This window comes from Ornithorhynchus anatinus, chromosome 18 (assembly GCF_004115215.2).
Source record: "Ornithorhynchus anatinus isolate Pmale09 chromosome 18, mOrnAna1.pri.v4, whole genome shotgun sequence".
Lineage (NCBI taxonomy): Eukaryota > Metazoa > Chordata > Mammalia > Monotremata > Ornithorhynchidae > Ornithorhynchus > Ornithorhynchus anatinus.
The window spans coordinates 7,087,158-7,104,740 of NC_041745.1; the positions used below are offsets into that span (position 1 = coordinate 7,087,158).

The 17,583-nt window shown below is 44.5% G+C and overlaps 1 protein-coding gene across 6 annotated transcripts in view; it reads left to right on the top strand.

Annotated features, from left to right (window-relative positions):
* The window catches only part of ABCG1 (ATP binding cassette subfamily G member 1), a 171,838-nt gene extending 154,534 nt beyond the window's left edge, over positions 1 to 17,304 (top strand). For 5 of the 6 annotated variants that reach the window (XM_029083363.2, XM_029083366.2, XM_029083368.2 and 2 more), the window contains 10 exons: positions 285 to 430; positions 1,805 to 1,928; positions 2,763 to 2,877; positions 5,120 to 5,304; positions 5,462 to 5,563; positions 6,315 to 6,483; positions 7,964 to 8,064; positions 8,618 to 8,776; positions 9,712 to 9,830; positions 10,789 to 17,304. In XM_029083363.2, coding sequence (XP_028939196.1) covers positions 285 to 430; positions 1,805 to 1,928; positions 2,763 to 2,877; positions 5,120 to 5,304; positions 5,462 to 5,563; positions 6,315 to 6,483; positions 7,964 to 8,064; positions 8,618 to 8,776; positions 9,712 to 9,830; positions 10,789 to 11,017 — 1,449 coding nt within the window. In that variant the 3' untranslated portion in view covers positions 11,018 to 17,304. The remainder of the gene's footprint in view (positions 1 to 284; positions 431 to 1,804; positions 1,929 to 2,762; positions 2,878 to 5,119; positions 5,305 to 5,461; positions 5,564 to 6,314; positions 6,484 to 7,963; positions 8,065 to 8,617; positions 8,777 to 9,711; positions 9,831 to 10,788) is intronic. The other variant, XM_029083361.1, reaches the window with a different exon arrangement.
* The last annotated feature ends 279 nt before the right edge of the window (positions 17,305 to 17,583 follow it).

Sequence of the window (17,583 nt, forward strand, 5' to 3'; positions counted from 1 at the left end):
TTGTTGAAAGACCTCAGATAAGGTGACAGGAGAGGAGAAAATGTGCCCAGTACAAAAATGTGTACCAGCTTTGATGGACAATAATGGATAGATATTATGGATGAATATGCACAATTCTGAACTGAATTTATAGAAGTGGGTGAGAACTGACCTGGAGAAGAGCTCAGGTAGATAACTCAAAGATCAATCTTGATATCCGTCTTTCTGCCAAAATAGATGTTGTTTGTTGCATGAGGGCCATTTATGGTGACCGTCTAATGACCCCGGTGCCTTGGTTTTCCTAGGTCAAGGAGATTCTTACTGCCCTGGGTTTGCTGGCCTGTGCCAATACCAGAACTGGCAGTCTATCTGGGGGCCAGCGGAAGCGCCTTGCTATTGCTCTGGAATTGGTCAACAACCCACCTGTCATGTTCTTCGACGAGCCTACCAGGTAAGAGTGAAGCGACCGTAAGTGATGAAGGAGCACTGAAACCATTCATTCATAGGATCGTATTTATTCATTCAGTCGTATTTACTGAGCGCTTACTGTGTGCAGAGCACTCTACTAAGCGCTTGGCAAGTACAATTCAGCAACAGACAGAGACAATCCCTACCCAGTAACGGCCTCACAGTCTAGAAGTTGAATGCTTATTGTGTGCGAAGTACTGTACTAAGTACTTGGGAGAGTACTAAGCAAGAAAGGGTTGACTGCTTGTCTCAAAGCACCAATTCCACCCGCCATATGGCCCCGATGGGTCCTAAACTTCTCCTAGCATTCACCTGCCTCTATCCAAAGGCTGCCTGGCATTTAACTAGCCTAAGAAAAAGGTTTTAAGTTGTTCATTGAGTTTTCATCTCAAAGGACTTGGCTCAGGTGGCTGGGGGACATTACGTGATTTCATTATAATTGGGTCTCCCTTTTGGTCCATATTGCAGCCCCAGTTGAGAAGGAATCAAGGAACGGAGGAGTGGGGTGGTGGAAGCCAGGCAGCAAGGTTATTTGCTTATGGAATGAAGGAACTAGGCACTGCCAGCCTCCAGCCCTCCTCTACTCCATGTTTGATTCTGACAGATAACGTTTAGAGAAGCTGGCTCCAAATTCTAGTTAAATTTTAATAGAAAGCTGTTAAAAACCTTATAAAAACATGAAATGGACCATTTCAAATAGCATCCCCAGCAAAAACACCATATCGATCCGGGTCGGTTGGCTAACTCCCTGGGACTGCCTGTCTGGGACCTGACTGAATCATCCTGTCACTAAAGGAATTGAAGTGCATGTAGTGAAGAGGAAATGGAGATGGGAGACAGGAGGGGAAAGTGGCCAGTGGAGGCTCAAGGGCCAATATTCCCTCTTCCCTGGCACTTGGCGAGCCTGCTACCACTGTTAACGATGCACACCACGGGGGCGTGGATGACTGGAATATTAGAATTCCATTCCTGGTAGATTTGGGGGGAAGTTACTCAAGCTCATCAAGCTGCTGGAGTGTCCTGGTGCCAGGATCACTGTGGGTTCTCCCCGTCATTCATCTTGTCAGCAGGAAGAATATCGGTCCCTCAGTTTCTGTCGTTTGTTATGAAGCACCATTATTTTAATTGAAAAGAAATTGAGTGAGAAATAGGAGACACGATACTCCCTGGCCAGAAAACCCTTCCAGGGTGGTCAGGGAGAGAGAATCGCAACACTGGCGCACGTTCCAAAGCCCCACAGGCAGGGTGCCAGGCCATCCTAGGGGATCTCCGGAGAACCCATCCACTCCAAGAAGTCTTGGGGTGGGTGGGGAACAGTGAGCTATTAGGGTCCTCATCCTCTGTCCTTCACTTTCAGTGGCCTGGACAGTGCATCCTGTTTCCAGGTGGTCTCCCTGATGAAAGCATTGGCTCAGGGAGGCCGGTCTATCATCTGCACCATCCATCAGCCCAGTGCCAAGCTCTTTGAGCTCTTCGATCAGGTACGAGGGGTTCTGCCTCATGAGTGGCTATTTGGGTGAGGGAGGGATCTTCATAAATCATACGGGCAGTGGACCATTTGAGGTCTTCCCTAAATAGCAACTCTCAAACACGACTCCCTTCCCAGTCTGGAAGAGCCAAAAGACCTTCTGTAGATGACTGTGACTGGAAATATTTTGGGACTTTTCTGCTTCTTGGGACCAGGCAGATTGCTTTGACAGAGTGCTGACTGACAGTGTTTCTAGGAGAAGATGGGGAAGAGGGAGGGACAATCCCTTGATCAAAGTCCAGGCTTTTCAAGGCTTCTCACGCTAGATCTAGATCCTAGGCACCCTGCCTTCTAGCATGATCCGGGGAAGAGGCCCTTGGTGTGCAATAGTCTTTGCTTTTATACTTGAGTAGAAGCCGAGATGTAAAATTTGAGGTAAAATTTTGCAAGGAGAAGCTACTCTCTGAGTTCCCCACCTAACAGGGGTGAGCTTAAAGGTCACAGCCTCCTCCCAAGAAAGTCAAAACTGACTGCTGTCTTAGAAATGAAACTTAAACTGACGGTACCAACCTTTTCCGGTCTTTATGACTTCCTCGCCCTCAACTTCCCACTGCCCTCTACCCTTGGACACTTCTCACTGGACCAAGCCCTGGGCCTTCTCTGTTCCAGTCTCTTGATATTTCTATGACCACACCGTCTTCTTGATTCCTTGTGAAGTTGCTTCAACCTTCTCACCCAAGAGGTATTTTACAAGGGGAGAACCAGACTCGGGTCCCCCTTGCCTTATGGGAAAACAGGTACTCACCCAAGGTCTTCTTTTTTCACACCACCCCCTTTTCTTTTTCAGCTCTATGTCCTGAGCCAGGGACAGTGTGTCTATCGGGGAAAAGTGTCCAATTTAGTCCCTTACTTAAGGGATTTGGGTTTGAACTGTCCAACCTACCACAACCCAGCAGACTTTGGTAAGTACCACAGGATGACCTTACCTTTCCTTCCTTCACTGCTGACTAGCAGAGAAGAACAGAAAAGGAGAGGTGGTTCTTCTCAATTTTAACAACTGCCTGGATGCCTCAGAGCCAGTGAGAGGACTTTTAGAGTGTCTGAATGCCTAAAGTGCCATCTTGTGGTGGAATTGCAAGCGAGCTGTAGTAATGGCGCATTTCTCTCTAAAATGGAAATACTTCGGAATTGAGAAGTTTCAGAGAAATTTCAGACTTAGAGGGAGCTCTGGAAACTTAGCACCCCAAAAGACCTGATTCCAAACTTAGTTACAAAGAGTTTCCTCCTCCCGAGGGAAATGTCAGTGAACATTTAACTGGAAGTGGTGCATGTAATATTCGACTAATAATAATAATAATGTTGGTATTTGTTAAGCGCTTACTATGTGCCAAGCACTGTTCTAAGGGCTGGGGTAGACATAGGGGAATCAGGTTGTCCCACGTGGGGCTCACAGTCTTAATCCCCATTTTACAGATGAGGTAACTGAGGCACAGAGAAGTTAAGTGACTTGCCCACAGTCACACAGCCGACAAGTGGCAGAGTTGGGATTCGAACTCATGAGCCCTGACTCCAAAGCCCGTGCTCTTTCCACTGAGCCACGCTGCTTCTAATAAAGCAGCCCACAAGGGGAACCATCCCCACTTTTTGCCTAAAGCCAGGTTCTTTACCCTGTGATTATTATGGACTTGCAGAGTACTCTGGGCAAGTACTTAATAGTCATTTATTAGTAATACACTAGTAATCCTCTGTGAGAGGGGCAGGTTTTATTTCCGTTCTAATTGAAGTAATTATCTGCTTCTTTTGTATGTCCCTGTCAGTGCCCAAGGATTCGGTTGGTATTATTTTCGGTTAACTCTCTTTCTCAGAAATTTCATGGCTGTTAGCTGGGTGTGTTGGTAATTGAGAAGATCATTTCTAATGATTTTTTTTTCCAACAATGACTACTCTTAGAGTGGGTTTGAAAAGATGTAACGATTTAGGCTGCAGTCTCACTCCATATAGTGCGACGCAGGCAGGCAGGGAAGTGGCAGAGAACGAAATACCTGGTTTTATGGTGGCTTTTTTCTAGAAATCATTCAAACCAATTCATTAAATTGTATTTATTGAGCACTTACTGTGTGCAGAGCACTATACTAAGCACTTGGAAAGTACAATTCAGCAGTAAAGAGAGACAGTCCCTACCCACGCCGGGCTTCCTGCACCACCATCCCTCTCCCAGCCATTTCTCTGAATAATTTTTTATTATCTGGCAGCTTCTACTCTGGCTTCAAGCTGCCCTTGCTTTGTTGTTAAAATAATGTAAAAATCCATGACACTTTATCTTGTCCAAGCTCCTTCAGGATGTCAGATAATGATTAGAAACTGGGGTCCAAACTCTGAACAACTCCTTCTTAGATCTCCCAGAGATCTTCTCTGGGATCCTCTCTCTTAGGAATCCTTTCTCTCTTCACTCTAGCAGATCATGGCTTTATATCTGACCCTGACAGCAGTACTGCATCTAAGGAAATGTGAACCACCTTAACTCCTCCTCCCCACATTCGTTTTATGGAGGTTTTCTAATGTGGGAGCTCTGTGTGGGCGAACCAGCTCAGTCCAATGCAGCAGTCTAAGATGATGTTTCCTGGACAAGTGGGATGTGGTTGACATAGTGCAGCCACAAATGGCAACGTGGCCAAATGGATAAAGCACGGGCCTGGGACTTAGAAGGTCATGGGCTCTAATCCCAGCTCTGCCATGTGTCTGCCATGTGACCTTGGACAAGTCACTTCACTTCTCTCTGCCTCAGGCGGCTCATCTGTAAAATGGAGTTTGAGACTGTGAGCCTCATGTGGGACAAGGAGTGTGTCCGACCTGATTTGCATGTATCCACCCCTGTGCTTAGTACGGGGCCTGGCACATAGTAAGCACTCCAACAATTGCCATCATTATTATTACTACCTTTCTAAAGCACTTATTATAGGGCTCTGCACATAGTAAGCACTCAAGAAATACCATTGATTGATATCTCAGCATTATGATCCTGTATTTTCTTAAAACCCAAGTCTCGGTGTATAAACTTTCAAGTGTGCATGCCCGCTTCCCCCACTAAGACATGCCTTCCTCCTGGGTAGCCATGGAGTGCTTGGACCATTAATACTGTGCAGACGGTGAGCCCCCTTCCATGGTCCCTGGGACTAACTCACTATTTCTCAATGTTCTGTGCAGTCATGGAAGTCGCCTCCGGCGAATACGGTGACCAGAACAGTCGCCTGGTGCGAGCAGTGAGGGAGGGTATGTGCGACACAGACTTCAAGCGAGACCTGGGGGGCGACCCCGACTTGAATCCGTTCCTTTGGCACCGGCCCTCCGAAGAGGTAAAGCAAGCAAAACGAATAAAGGGGTTGAGAAAGGTAATGCGAATCGCGGGGGTAAACCAAACCAAGGCGGGCGCGGGACGGGTTGGGTTTTGCATCCCGCTGCATGAGATGAAGTTGCAGAGTCTCTTAGCGAAGGCGGGCCGCGGCTCTGCCGAGGGCCTGACTGGTCTCTCTGCCCTTGCCCCCTCAGGACTCCACCTCCACCGAAGGCTGCCACAGCTTCTCGGCCAGCTGCCTCACCCAGTTCTGCATCCTCTTCAAGAGGACGTTTCTCAGCATCATGAGAGACTCGGTAAGGATTTGTGTCAGTACCTATATTCTTAAGGAGCCTCCGACCGTTTATTCAGCAGGTCTGCGTGCCTTAGCCTTAGCTTGGTTCCAGGCAGCATTTTCTCTGGCGGGGACTTTGGGAGAGGTTTGGGTTTGGGGGTGGAAGCCCGGAGGCTACTGCCACAGAGTTGGGCACAACCTCTTCACCAGTGCCCTGCCTGCTACTCTGTCAGCACTGTCTACCTCATTTTCTAGCCATCGTCAGTCAGCTCCCTTCCCATCCAAGCCACCTCTTCTGCGTGGTCAGTTCTTCCCCTACCTCTTGGCCTTCCCCATCCCTCCCTGCACTTCTCCAGTGCAACCCTTAGCAGGACAGATCAGAACACCTGCTCAGAGCTCCTTCTGAAATGGGTGAGACCAAGGAAACGTCTCTCCTTTCTGCCACTCCGCACCCACGGGAAGCCCCTGCTGTGGTTTCCAGGACTGGTCAGTTCACCGGGTCTTCCCAGTCTCCATAAGAGCTAGGATTTTGGGGGGCAGAGGGGTGGAGGGAGAGGGGAGGTTTGAGGTTGATTTTTCAGGAACTGTCCAAGGTGAGGAAACTAGGAAGTGTTGCTGTTGATCTAGGCCGTAAAGGACCAGCTTCTAGGGAGTGGCATACTCTTCCAGCACTCAGAAGCCAATATTTCAGAATAGGTTTCTTGGACCGTGCTTCATAGACTCCCAAGAATCCCTGGAATAACATTCCCAACACGAACTGTGCTCGCCCGCAGGTCCTGACACACTTGCGGATCACATCCCACATTGGAATTGGACTTCTCATAGGCTTGCTATATTTAGGGATTGGAAATGAGGCTAAGAAAGTCCTGAGCAACTCTGGTTTCCTGTTCTTCTCCATGTTGTTTCTCATGTTCGCTGCTCTCATGCCCACCGTCCTCACATGTAAGTACCTTCCATCCACAGCATTTTGACCCAGAACTTCTTGTGATTCCTGATAGTACCTATGGCTTTTATTAAGCACTTAATTTATGCAAGATGATAATAATAATTATGGTATTTGTTAAGCACTTACTATGTGCCAGGGACTGTACTAAGGGCTGGGATGGTTACAGGCAAATTGGATGGGACACAGTCCCTGTCCCACATGGGGCTCACAGTCTTAATCCTCATTTTACAGATAAGGGAACTGAGGCACAGAGAAGTTAAGTGACTTGCCCAAGGTCACGCAGCAGATAAGTGGTGGAGCTGGGATTAGAACCCATGACCTTCTGACTCCCAGGCCCATGCTCTATCCACTGTGCCATTAAATTGGATAGTCCCTGTCCCCCTCTTCTTTCCTCCGTGACCCTGAATCTATTTCAACCCCATTTTACAGATGAAGAGACTGAAGCCCAGAGAGGTTAGGTGATTTCCCCAAAGTCACCCAAGAGGCCAGTGACACGGTTGGAACCAAAGCCTGGGGTTTCTGACTCCCTTTCCACTGAGCAACATTGCCTCTTAAATGACTTCATGATATTTATGTGTCCCCTGAGAACAGGTTTTGAAGTGGGGAGGGATAGTTTTTCAACTCATCATGTGAGTGCAGTGCTCACCCAGGGAATGAATCGCTTTGACTGGAGCTATGTGCTTGTGGTGTCTTGTTTAGATGATGGTTTTCACCCAGCTCTGCCCAGAGTAACCTCAGTAATGAGGTGTGAACAGGACAGCTCCTCTCTCTCTACTCTTCTCCCCAGTCCCTACTTTCTTTGGAAACTAAAATGGCATTTCAGGTCGTGGGATGAATCGGAGACATAGGGTTGTTCCAGATACGAAAATTAGTAAAGCATTATTAGAGAATAGATTAGTAAAAAAAGTTAGAGAAGTACTGTGGCCTAGTGGATACAGCATAGGCATGGGAATCAGAAGGTCCTGGGTTCTAATTCGGACTCTGCCACTTGTCTGCCTGTGTGATCTTGGGCAAGACACTGAACTTCTCTGTTTCTCACTTCCCTCATTTGTAAAAATGTGGATTAAGACTATGAGCCCCAGGTAGGACATGGACTGTTTCCAACCTGAATAGCTTGTATCTACCCCAGTGCTTAGTATGGCTTAATAAAGCTTAACAAATACCTTGAAAAGAATCTGGTAAACCATCAGGCTGTGGACAGGTAGAAATTTAAATTTAAAATGTAGCAGTGCCATGCAACACTCATAGGCTTTGGGATTTTGAGGCTCACTGCTATTGATGCATCATTGATATTTAGAAGTAAATTTTTTAAAGTCTAGTTAAACCGCTCAGGCTGACTTGAACTACAACCTTCAGAGCCTTAGGATAGCAGTGAATCTAAGGTTCACAAACCCTACTCTAGACATCCATGAACTGAATACTTGCTCTGCATCCTTCCCTACCATATCTGATTTCTAATTTTTATCCTTTACTTAGTTCCTCTTGAGATGGGTGTTTTTCTGAGAGAACATTTGAATTATTGGTACAGTCTGAAAGCCTACTACCTAGCCAAGACCATGGCCGATGTTCCCTTTCAGGTAAGTTAAGCACACAGAGGACATTTGTTCTCAGGGGAAACCTGGCATTCTTTCATCGCTTCACCCACACCTCCATAAATACAGAAAGGATGGAAAATGTTGAATTATTTTGGGCTTGTACTCTCCCAAGTGCTTAGTCCAGTGCTCTGCACATTGTAGGCACTCAATAAATTTGATTGATTGATTGCTTGGCTGATTTTAGACAGCAGTACCTCAGGGTTGGGGATTTGACTGAGGGAAGAGGAAATAAAGACCATGGGAAAGGACATGGAATTTTGCTGGTTTTCCTGCTTTGGCTTTTATGAGGGAACCATGTGAGATCTTCCCCAGTTCCCAGCAACTGGGAATGAGAGATTTGACAGGATGTGGTTGCTGGCTGGACCAGGCTAAGAAGTACCATCATGTCTCAGTAGTGGAGTTAGAAAACAGATGTGATTTAATTAGGTCATATTCATTTAAAAATGGGAATTCAACCTAGCATGGGAAACATGCGTTTTATTAACTTTTCAAGACACTAGTCTGTGTGAACTAAAGGCCGTATTTTCATTTTCAGATCATGTTTCCTGTAGCCTATTGCAGTATTGTGTACTGGATGACTTCCCAGCCATCTGATGCCCTGCGCTTTGTCCTGTTTGCAGCTCTGGGGACGATGACGTCACTGGTGGCTCAATCTTTGGGTCTCCTGATTGGAGCAGCATCCACATCATTACAGGTATTGGGCGTGGCTCAGTGGAAAGAACCTGGGCTTCGGAGTCAGAGGTCATGAGTTCGAATTCCAGCTCTGCCACTTGTCAGCTGTGTGACTGTGGGCGAGTCACTTAACTTCTCTGTGCCTCAGTTACCTCATCTGTAAAATGGGGATTAAGACTGTGAGCCCCACGTGGGACAACCTGATTCTCCTGTGTCTACCCCAGCACTTAGAACAGTGTTCGGCACAAAGTAAGCGCTTAACAAATACCAACATTATTATTATTAACTCTTTGAACTGGGCGTTTCCCCAGCATCACAGAGTGAGGGGACTCCTGGTGGGACAAGAGGGTCCACCATGGCTGATCAGACAGCCTTCCTCTTCTAATCAATTAATAGTATTTAGTACAGTGTGTCGAACCCAGTAGAACCTCAATAAATACTCCTACCATCCATGGCCCTACCACTCATTCCCTCTAGGTCTCATCAATCTCAAGAGTCAATCTGCTGGTGACTCTGAACGGAACCCTGTCTTAGCTGTAAGATGGAGGCAAGTTTAAGCATGCTCACAACATCCCCCAAAACCCATTATCAGGGTATTTGAGATGGAGGCTTTAGAAATCTGCAGGAAGAGCATGTCAAAGAATAAATCCTGGCACTATAATAGCCAAGAAACCACAGTTCTCTTAAATATATATTTTTAAATCAGGATGAAAAAGGAAGTGTAAGAGATCACTCTGATAATGACTGAACCAAAGCAGCATTTAAATGCTTTTGTTCTGAATACTGTTAAGATCTCTCTGTCTAGCCCTGTTCTTTGGAATATCTATTCTCTCTTGTGATTTAGAAAGTGGTTCCCCCAGCACCATGTTGCAAAGAGAAGATGGTGGTTAAGGTAGGCTCAACCCGTTCTATGGATACCTACTCATCTCTTTCCCTTTTCCCCTCCTCTTTTTCCAGGTGGCCACATTTGTAGGTCCTGTTACAGCCATCCCGGTCCTCCTTTTCTCAGGATTTTTTGTCAGTTTTGACACAATTCCAGCATACCTGCAGTGGATGTCCTACATTTCCTATGTCAGGTAATGAATGTGGAACCAGCTGCTCTGTGACTTCACTGTCTTTCCTCCCCTCTTTAATTTTCTGTATAATTACTGACTGCTGCAGTGTTTCAAACCAGCCATAATCCCTTCTTGGACATCAGTAATAGACTGGTCCTCTCAGTCAGACCCTCCCTTTGGGACACCGACAGGGATGTGAGTGGAAAAATAGTAGAGATGAAATCAAAGGGCTTTAATGTTTGTTTCTTTTTTAAAAAAATCCTTTCCACCCCCAAAAAACATTTGGGTCAGGATCCTAGTGGTACAAGAGGGTCTTTACTTCACTGCACCTTCCTTTGTCCGTGATTTACATGGATAGATTAGTTCCTCCGGGATTTTGTAATACAAGTTGAGACAACTTCCCCATGACTTATAAGTTAGAAACAAACTATTCATTTCTAGAAAATTCATTCAAGTAGGACTATCCTGAAGTGGGCGAGTGGGAGGCAAGGAATGAGGTGGAATGAGAGAGGTACAGTTTCAGCTATTTGTCTGCTCTCCAGGCCCAAGAAACTAGAGACCGTTGGCTTTCTTTTCAGAGTGTGTGTTACTGCCCATTGGACAATGCTGTGGGACATGAAGCAATTTCAGCTATTGTGCAACACCAAATCTCAGAAAATAAAGACAGGGAGGGTATACTTCCCAAGGTCTCGAGTTTTATCCCTCCATAATTAAAAACAATATGAAGGTTCTGCTGGATTAAGGCATATTGATTAATCTTCGTTATGGGCAGGAAAGCACAGAAGGGAAGGACTTAGAGGGGCATCCAAAGCACTCAAGGTAAGGAAAAATGGAACAGAGTGGGTGGAACACACCCTGAAATATGTCCTCCACCCACTGGCTTTGTGTCTAAGACTTCAGATTAGCCAGAATGTGTAGAAAGTCATTTGTTGCGTGGTGGTAATCCATACTCTCCATTCATCCTTACCCTTCTTCTCAGGTATGGGTTTGAGGGCGTAATTCTCTCCATCTATGGCTTGGATCGAGAAGATCTTCACTGCGACCAAGACGAAACCTGCCACTTTCAGAAGTCAGAGGCCATCCTGCGAGAATTGGATGTGGAAAATGCCAAACTTTACCTGGACTTTATTGTACTTGGAATCTTCTTCATCTCCCTGCGCCTCATTGCCTATTTTGTCCTGAGGTACAAAATCCGGGCCGAGAGGTAAAAAGGACCCAATTCCAGTAGGGAGAGAAGTAGACTTCGCAATAGAAGGCACTTGTTAAAATTGTCTCACGGGGCAGGCCGGTGCCAGCTCCTCAGCAACTGTCCTGACCCAACTCCTAGAAACCATATTGGGTTTGTGGATGTCTAGTGTTCGGCTAATCAGTCCCTTTGGGCCGGGCCGCTCTCTCCTCCACTGCCCTTTCTAGCTTTAACTAGGAAGAAGACAGAGAAGGGAATTTTTACCATGCAGAATCAAAACTCCAACATGGTGCACCTTGCACGGTGATGGGAAGTTGGGTGGGGTTTTTGTTCTTTTTTTTCCTTGTTTTTGCAAAGTCCTTCTTTAACGAGGTGAACTTTTAGTCTGGGAGTGGACTTATACAGTGACCTTTTCACGAAGTGATTCTGTTTTGAAGGGTCACCATGTCATAAACCGGGGACCAGATACAGAGATGGGGGGCTTGTCTCTTCTAGTTAATCACTCAGAGTTTCATCTTTCTAAGGTTGTCTGTCTCTTGGCAACTGTTTCCACAAGGAGTCACTTTCCAAGCTGAAAGTGTGAAGACTGCGTTAATGTTCCCACAAAAGTGTCTTTTTAATTCCATTGGGGAAACATTATTCAGGGCAAAGAATCTAACTCTGACTGTCCAAAGGATTCTGGCATTTTATTCAATGAGCTGGTCTCACTTAGTCATAACTTGCCATAGGGTGAAAAACACAAATTCACAGTGATGACTATGAACTTTGAGCCACATGCTTAAAACAAATTATGGAAAGCACTGAGGATCAAAATTTTTTCAAAACTTAGGGATATAAAGATACAACTTGGTTAGTTCCCTCCATGTATTTTATCCTCCAGAGAGTTTGATTTTTATTTCAACTGCTAAACCTCCTAGCATCTAAAAGGAAAGCGTGTCATGGTCCAGTGTGCTATCCTTCAGGTTGATGGCTCTTTCTTTGTTCACCTTCTTCTACTTCAACTACCTCCAATGCAACTAGAAAAGTTCGCTCTCAGAGGTCAGTGTCATTGAAAACTGTGAAAGTTAAACCTTGGACACCCCTATTGTAGGAGTAACTAAAGGTATATAAATCTAAAATATTAGACATTGACTCAATCACATCCCTACCTAAGGCATTTACATTATACCAGTCAAGGTTTTACTACCCAGCATTGGATATTCTCATTTTGTCAGAACCTATATGCAGGGTGGACACTCGAGGGGCAAGAAGACAGGGGCAGTAAGCTGGTCTGATGCCCAGCAATGAAACCAGGGGTGGTGCCCTCCCTTGCCCAGCCCAGGACAGCATCAAGTCAGAATCCCAGCTGAGTGGCTAAGTAGCAGAACTCCTGTCCTGGCACACTGTATTGCATCTTAGTCTTGCCCATCATCAGTGGGCAAGTTGGGCTCAGGCCCCTGCCTGCCTAAGGCACAGGCTATCATTTCATGTGCCAGTTCTGTTGGTAAAACTACACTCCAAGGTCCAAAAGTTTGAATGAGTGATTGCTTTCTCGGATGGCACGGACTCTTTAAAAACATTCAGGTATTTTCTGACCATTGGCAATGTTTCCTTAAATCAAAGACAATCCTTTATGTGATTTCATGGCCTGATTCAAACCACAGAGTGGAAAACAGGTCCCAGGAGAGCTAGTGCTCTCTGAGCCCTTGAATAAATAGAATGAAATAGTTATCATCTCTTTAGGTTCTCATCTCTTGGCCTAACCCCCTTAGCCATCACAGGGGTGAACATTCACATCAAAGTAAACTTTAATCTAGCAGGGACTGGGAGTCTCTCCTAATGTTGCATGCAACTATACTGTTCCCCTTTAAAGCAGGACTGCTTCCTGCAAGCATTTTCCACAGGACAGTGGATTTGTTCGGAGATGATCTTTCCAGTTTAGGTAATTTTACCCAAGAGCAGACTCTAGCAAGGTGGTCAGCTTTGCCTCTCTTGTGGGCCAGATTGAGACTCCACTGGGCCTGGTTCAGCAGAATCCTGATCCTGAGCCAAAGAAGGCCCCTTTGAGTCTTCTCCAACACACACTGTGCTATCTTGCTTGCCTTTCCCTCTCTGACGTGGCTGAGGCGTCTCTTAGCTTTGGTAGTAATTGTATCACAGGCCCTCCAAAAGCCAGGTGACGACTCACAACACAGCTCTAAATCACCACCCACTTCTTTGTGTTTTTTCCAGAATCCTCAAAATACCAGACACCAGGCCCTGTAATCTTAATAGCTATAGAAAAAAAATGTTGATTCTTTTAGAGAATTGGGGAAGTCTAATTTTACTACAGCAGGTGTGATTTGCAAATTCTTGAAGATCACCTTTCCACCCAGGAGGTTGTTTTAAGGGACCGAGTTTAAGTTTGTTGGCTAAAAACAACCAAAGTGAACCCTTTGTTTTTTGGCAAAAGTAGACTCGGATTCAAGAGGTTGCTGGAGTTAGAGAATCTGATTTTGGCCTGAGAAATCTCAAGCTGATAAAAAACACAAACAGTATTAGGAAGAAGAAATTCATTGTTCATCTCCCAGATTGCTTTAGGTCATTTTTCTAGAATGCTTTGCTTTGGAATGATGAAAGATTTTAATGTGCATCATTGCTGATTTGGGGCAGTAAGTTGAGCAAGATAATTCTTCTGTGGGTGTTCTGCAGTCTGTAACCTAGAAGACAATGCAGAAGGTCCTTTGGTTTTCCTTTACAAAAGCCAGAAACAGTCCCCCAGGGTGAAGGGCAAGGCTTTGCTGGTAGACTTTGACTGGTAGAGGAAACATAGATGTGAATTCAAAATGTGAACAGTATTGTTTGAGAGTATTTTGTTAGAGATAGCCAACTGAAATATAAAGTATCGTCAAGTTAGAAATCAATTGTGAAGAATAACTTAGTTCAGTGTTACTCATCAGGTTTCTGCAGTTTGGTGCTTGTTGGAAATGGGCAAACCTCAGAAATAATGATTAGCTTGTCTACCCAGGACATTTTGGTGACAGCGCTTTTTACCTGTACTTCTTTCCCCATTTCACTGAAGCCTCAGCCTGTAATCTAACTTTCTTGTTTTATCTGAGATAGGATTTGTCAGTCCTTTGATTTTGTTGATGTGCATTCAGTGTAGTGGGATTTTTAGAAGATGTGGCCTTGCTAATATCATCCTATATTGTTTGGTTGTCCAAGTGCATGTTTCTTTTGAACCAGTTTATTGTTCTTTACTTAACACTTCCTTCTAATGCTATACCATAACATCTTAACTAACCAATAAGGCATTTCTTCTGAAACTCACCACTGTTATTCCCAAATTGAAAACCTCAATGGGATTTCTTTTTTCTTTATTATCCTTTTTTTTCCTTTTCTGAATGTTGTTATAGAACCTCCTGGCCTCCTTTTCTCTTTCTGTGTGCCTGAGAAGGCAACAGTTAAATTGTTACGGCAAGATTGTCAAACCAAAAAATATTCTACTTTAAAAAAAAAATTCCCCATATCTAGAATTGTTGTTATGTACTTTGCCAAATGGCTTAGTACAGCCCTCTACACACGCTCTGAATATTTCTTATTCTTCCTCAGATTCCCAACCCTAACTTCCATACCTTCCTGTCTTGTGTTGAAGATCCTCAAAACTGATGAGGATAGGGACTTTGATTTGCACCAGGGTATGCCAGCTTATTCCACATTTTCCCCCTGATTCTTCTCCCTGAGATTACAATGGTCAATCAGTGGTATTTATTGAGTGCTTACTGAGTACAGACACGGTACTAAGCACTTGGGAGAGTCGTATATAACAAGGTTGATAGACACGTTCCCCACCCAGCGGTCCTGCTCATTCATCGGGATGAGTCATTCCAGTTCAGTGCAAGGAGGGAAACATTTCTGTCCTGTACCAGTGGGCTCTGGTGATGCAGAACATCCATTTTTCTGGTCTTCTCATCATCAAAACTAGTTGTTGCTTGAGGGACAAGCCCGTTCTTTGGATTTTATGGGGAGAAATGTCACTGAGTCATCATAAGACCCGTGATAACTCCGTGGTATTTATTGAGGCCTTACTGTGGGCAGAGCACCGTACTAACACCTTGGGAGAGTACACCACAACAGAGTTGTTAGAAATGCTCTATGCCCCCGAGGAATTCAACCTTATCATGCACCTATACCAGTGAGTCTAGAAGACTGGGGCCATATGGACCGGTGACTTCATCCTGATGTAGTGCTAGAAGAAGCTTTTCTTTACAGAACAAGGGGGTGGGATGGGGTAGGAGGACAGGGAGGCACTACCCTTTGGGTAACCCAGTGTGGAATAGGCAGCCAAAAGAACTGGACTGATTTCAACCCTCCACAGCTGTCCACCGAGGCAGAAAACCTCTTGCATGAAAAAGCATGAATTCAGGAGATTTGTGAAATATTTCATGAATATTTACATTTGATTGTAAACCAAGAAATATATTTGCTACTCCTAGACCAAACAAAGCATAGAAATGTTACATTTGAAACAGACTGAAACACACTGACACACTCTGTTCTTCCCCGGCTCTACAATGAATGAGCATGGTACCCGCGAGTCTCATTTTTAAGAGATGGCAAGCGTAAACTTGACGGTCCTTTTGAGCTGTGCTCCACTGGATTCTTTTGGTTCAGACGTGATCTTTGGAGACGTGAATACATGATTTTGTATACCACTTTTTATTCCGCAAGGTCAGCTAAGAACATGAAAGTCCCAGACAAACTTACTTTTCCGTTGCATAAAAGGTTTGATGTCATCATTTACCTAATGCCAAATGTCATTACTTCAATGTAATAGCATCCGAGGGGCCATTATGATGACTGTATAGTGCTGGGGAACAGCAGACCATCCCATTCATAGCTTGCTCTATGAAACTAAAAGTATTCGATCCTAGCCATGAAAGGACCCCTGAAAGGTTATCTCCAATAGGTGAACCACTGCCCACCCCCAGAGCCCAATTGTAATAGTTTAGATGAGTGTGTACATCATTGTCCTTTACACATCCAGCTGAATTCTTCACTGAAAAAATTGGGTCTAATGGCTAGATCTCTATGGCCTCACCCTTTGTCTCTGTATGTTCTGTGTGGACCTGCTAATAGATTTCAGGAAACAGGGTGGGCAATGATGAGGTGGGAAAATGGAGGCTGAAGAGAAAGGAGTCTTTCATCAGAAGGAGTCCTTCCCCAGCCATGTGGATTAGGAGTGCATCATTAAGACCAACCCAGTGTCCTCTTGGCTCTTTTACTGCCCTCATCTGCCAGAAATCCTGGGGCTTGCATCCAGGTTCTCTCACTCAGCTCATTACACTTTGAGAGGGCAGGTGTTATCAATCCCCCACTAACTGCCAAAGGAGAGTGGTCTCAAGGCTCAGAGACAGAACCTGAACTCCATAGGACCAGCAGATAGACAAATTTTTAGCTCAAAGCCGTCATGCCCTGAAATTTCCAAAAATGCTTTTTTAATGATCATGGTACCTTTTTTGTTGTAGTTTTTGAATAGGCAATGGAACCTGGTCACTCTGCAAGAAATTGGGCTGTGGGAGTTTAGCCCCTGATTGATTTATTTTAAGAAGTTTGGGGGGCTAAGATGTTGGCAATTTTTAAGCCTTTATCATCTAAACTGCTATTGAAAATTAAAGTTATGAAGTTTCACTTATATTCTCCCTCTTAGAGGTGGGGAAGGATCATTTTTAATAATGACCATGTATGTTTCAAAACATAGTGGATGTAACTGACGCTGTCTCCTTAAGTTATTTTAGAATTATGGGTGCAATACTTGATCCCAGTTGAGCTCTTTAGTGAAATACTTGATTTGGTTAGGAGTTAAAATTTGAGTTTTCTTCTGTCCCTCCTCCAAAAAAGCAAGAGTCAATGCAAGTAAACTTTTTAATCAGCGTGCAAAGGTGTGCATATACTGTATATCTCTGATAATTACATAATACCTGTTTTTATGATGCCATCTGCATTTCTTTGAATCAACTTTGTTCTCTTTCTGCTGCTTGCACGCTGTGTTATATTTGCACTGTTGTAGATATTATATATATATATATGTAAAGATAACATTGTCTCTTTCAGGTCGCTTGTTACCTCTGTAGCTTGTACTCATTGGAACAATATACCTGAACAACTTTAGGATGTGGGGCATTCTAACTACATATTAAAAAAAAGATGGTTCATGCTTTGTATATTTCTGTATAGTTAACTCTGGTAGAAGATTTGTACGTGCACCTTTTCCAGATTAGGGCTTTGTTTTCTGAAAATAGACATTTATGATAATGTGACAGAATCAAATAAAACATTATTATTTTCAGACTTCTGCTTTTTTCTCTGTTCACACTTCACATGCCTTGGAGGTTGGATGTGGATGGAGGTAATTCTTTTGTATTGTACTCTCCCAAGTGCTTAGCAATAATAATGTTGGTATTTAAGTGCTTACCATGGCCCAAGCACTGTTCGAAACCCTGGAATAGAGACAAGGTAATCAGGTTGTCCCACATGGGGCTTACAATCTTAATTTCCATTTTACAGATGAAGTAACTGAGGCCCAGAGAAGTTAAGCGGCTTGCCCAAGGTCACACAGCAGACAAGGGG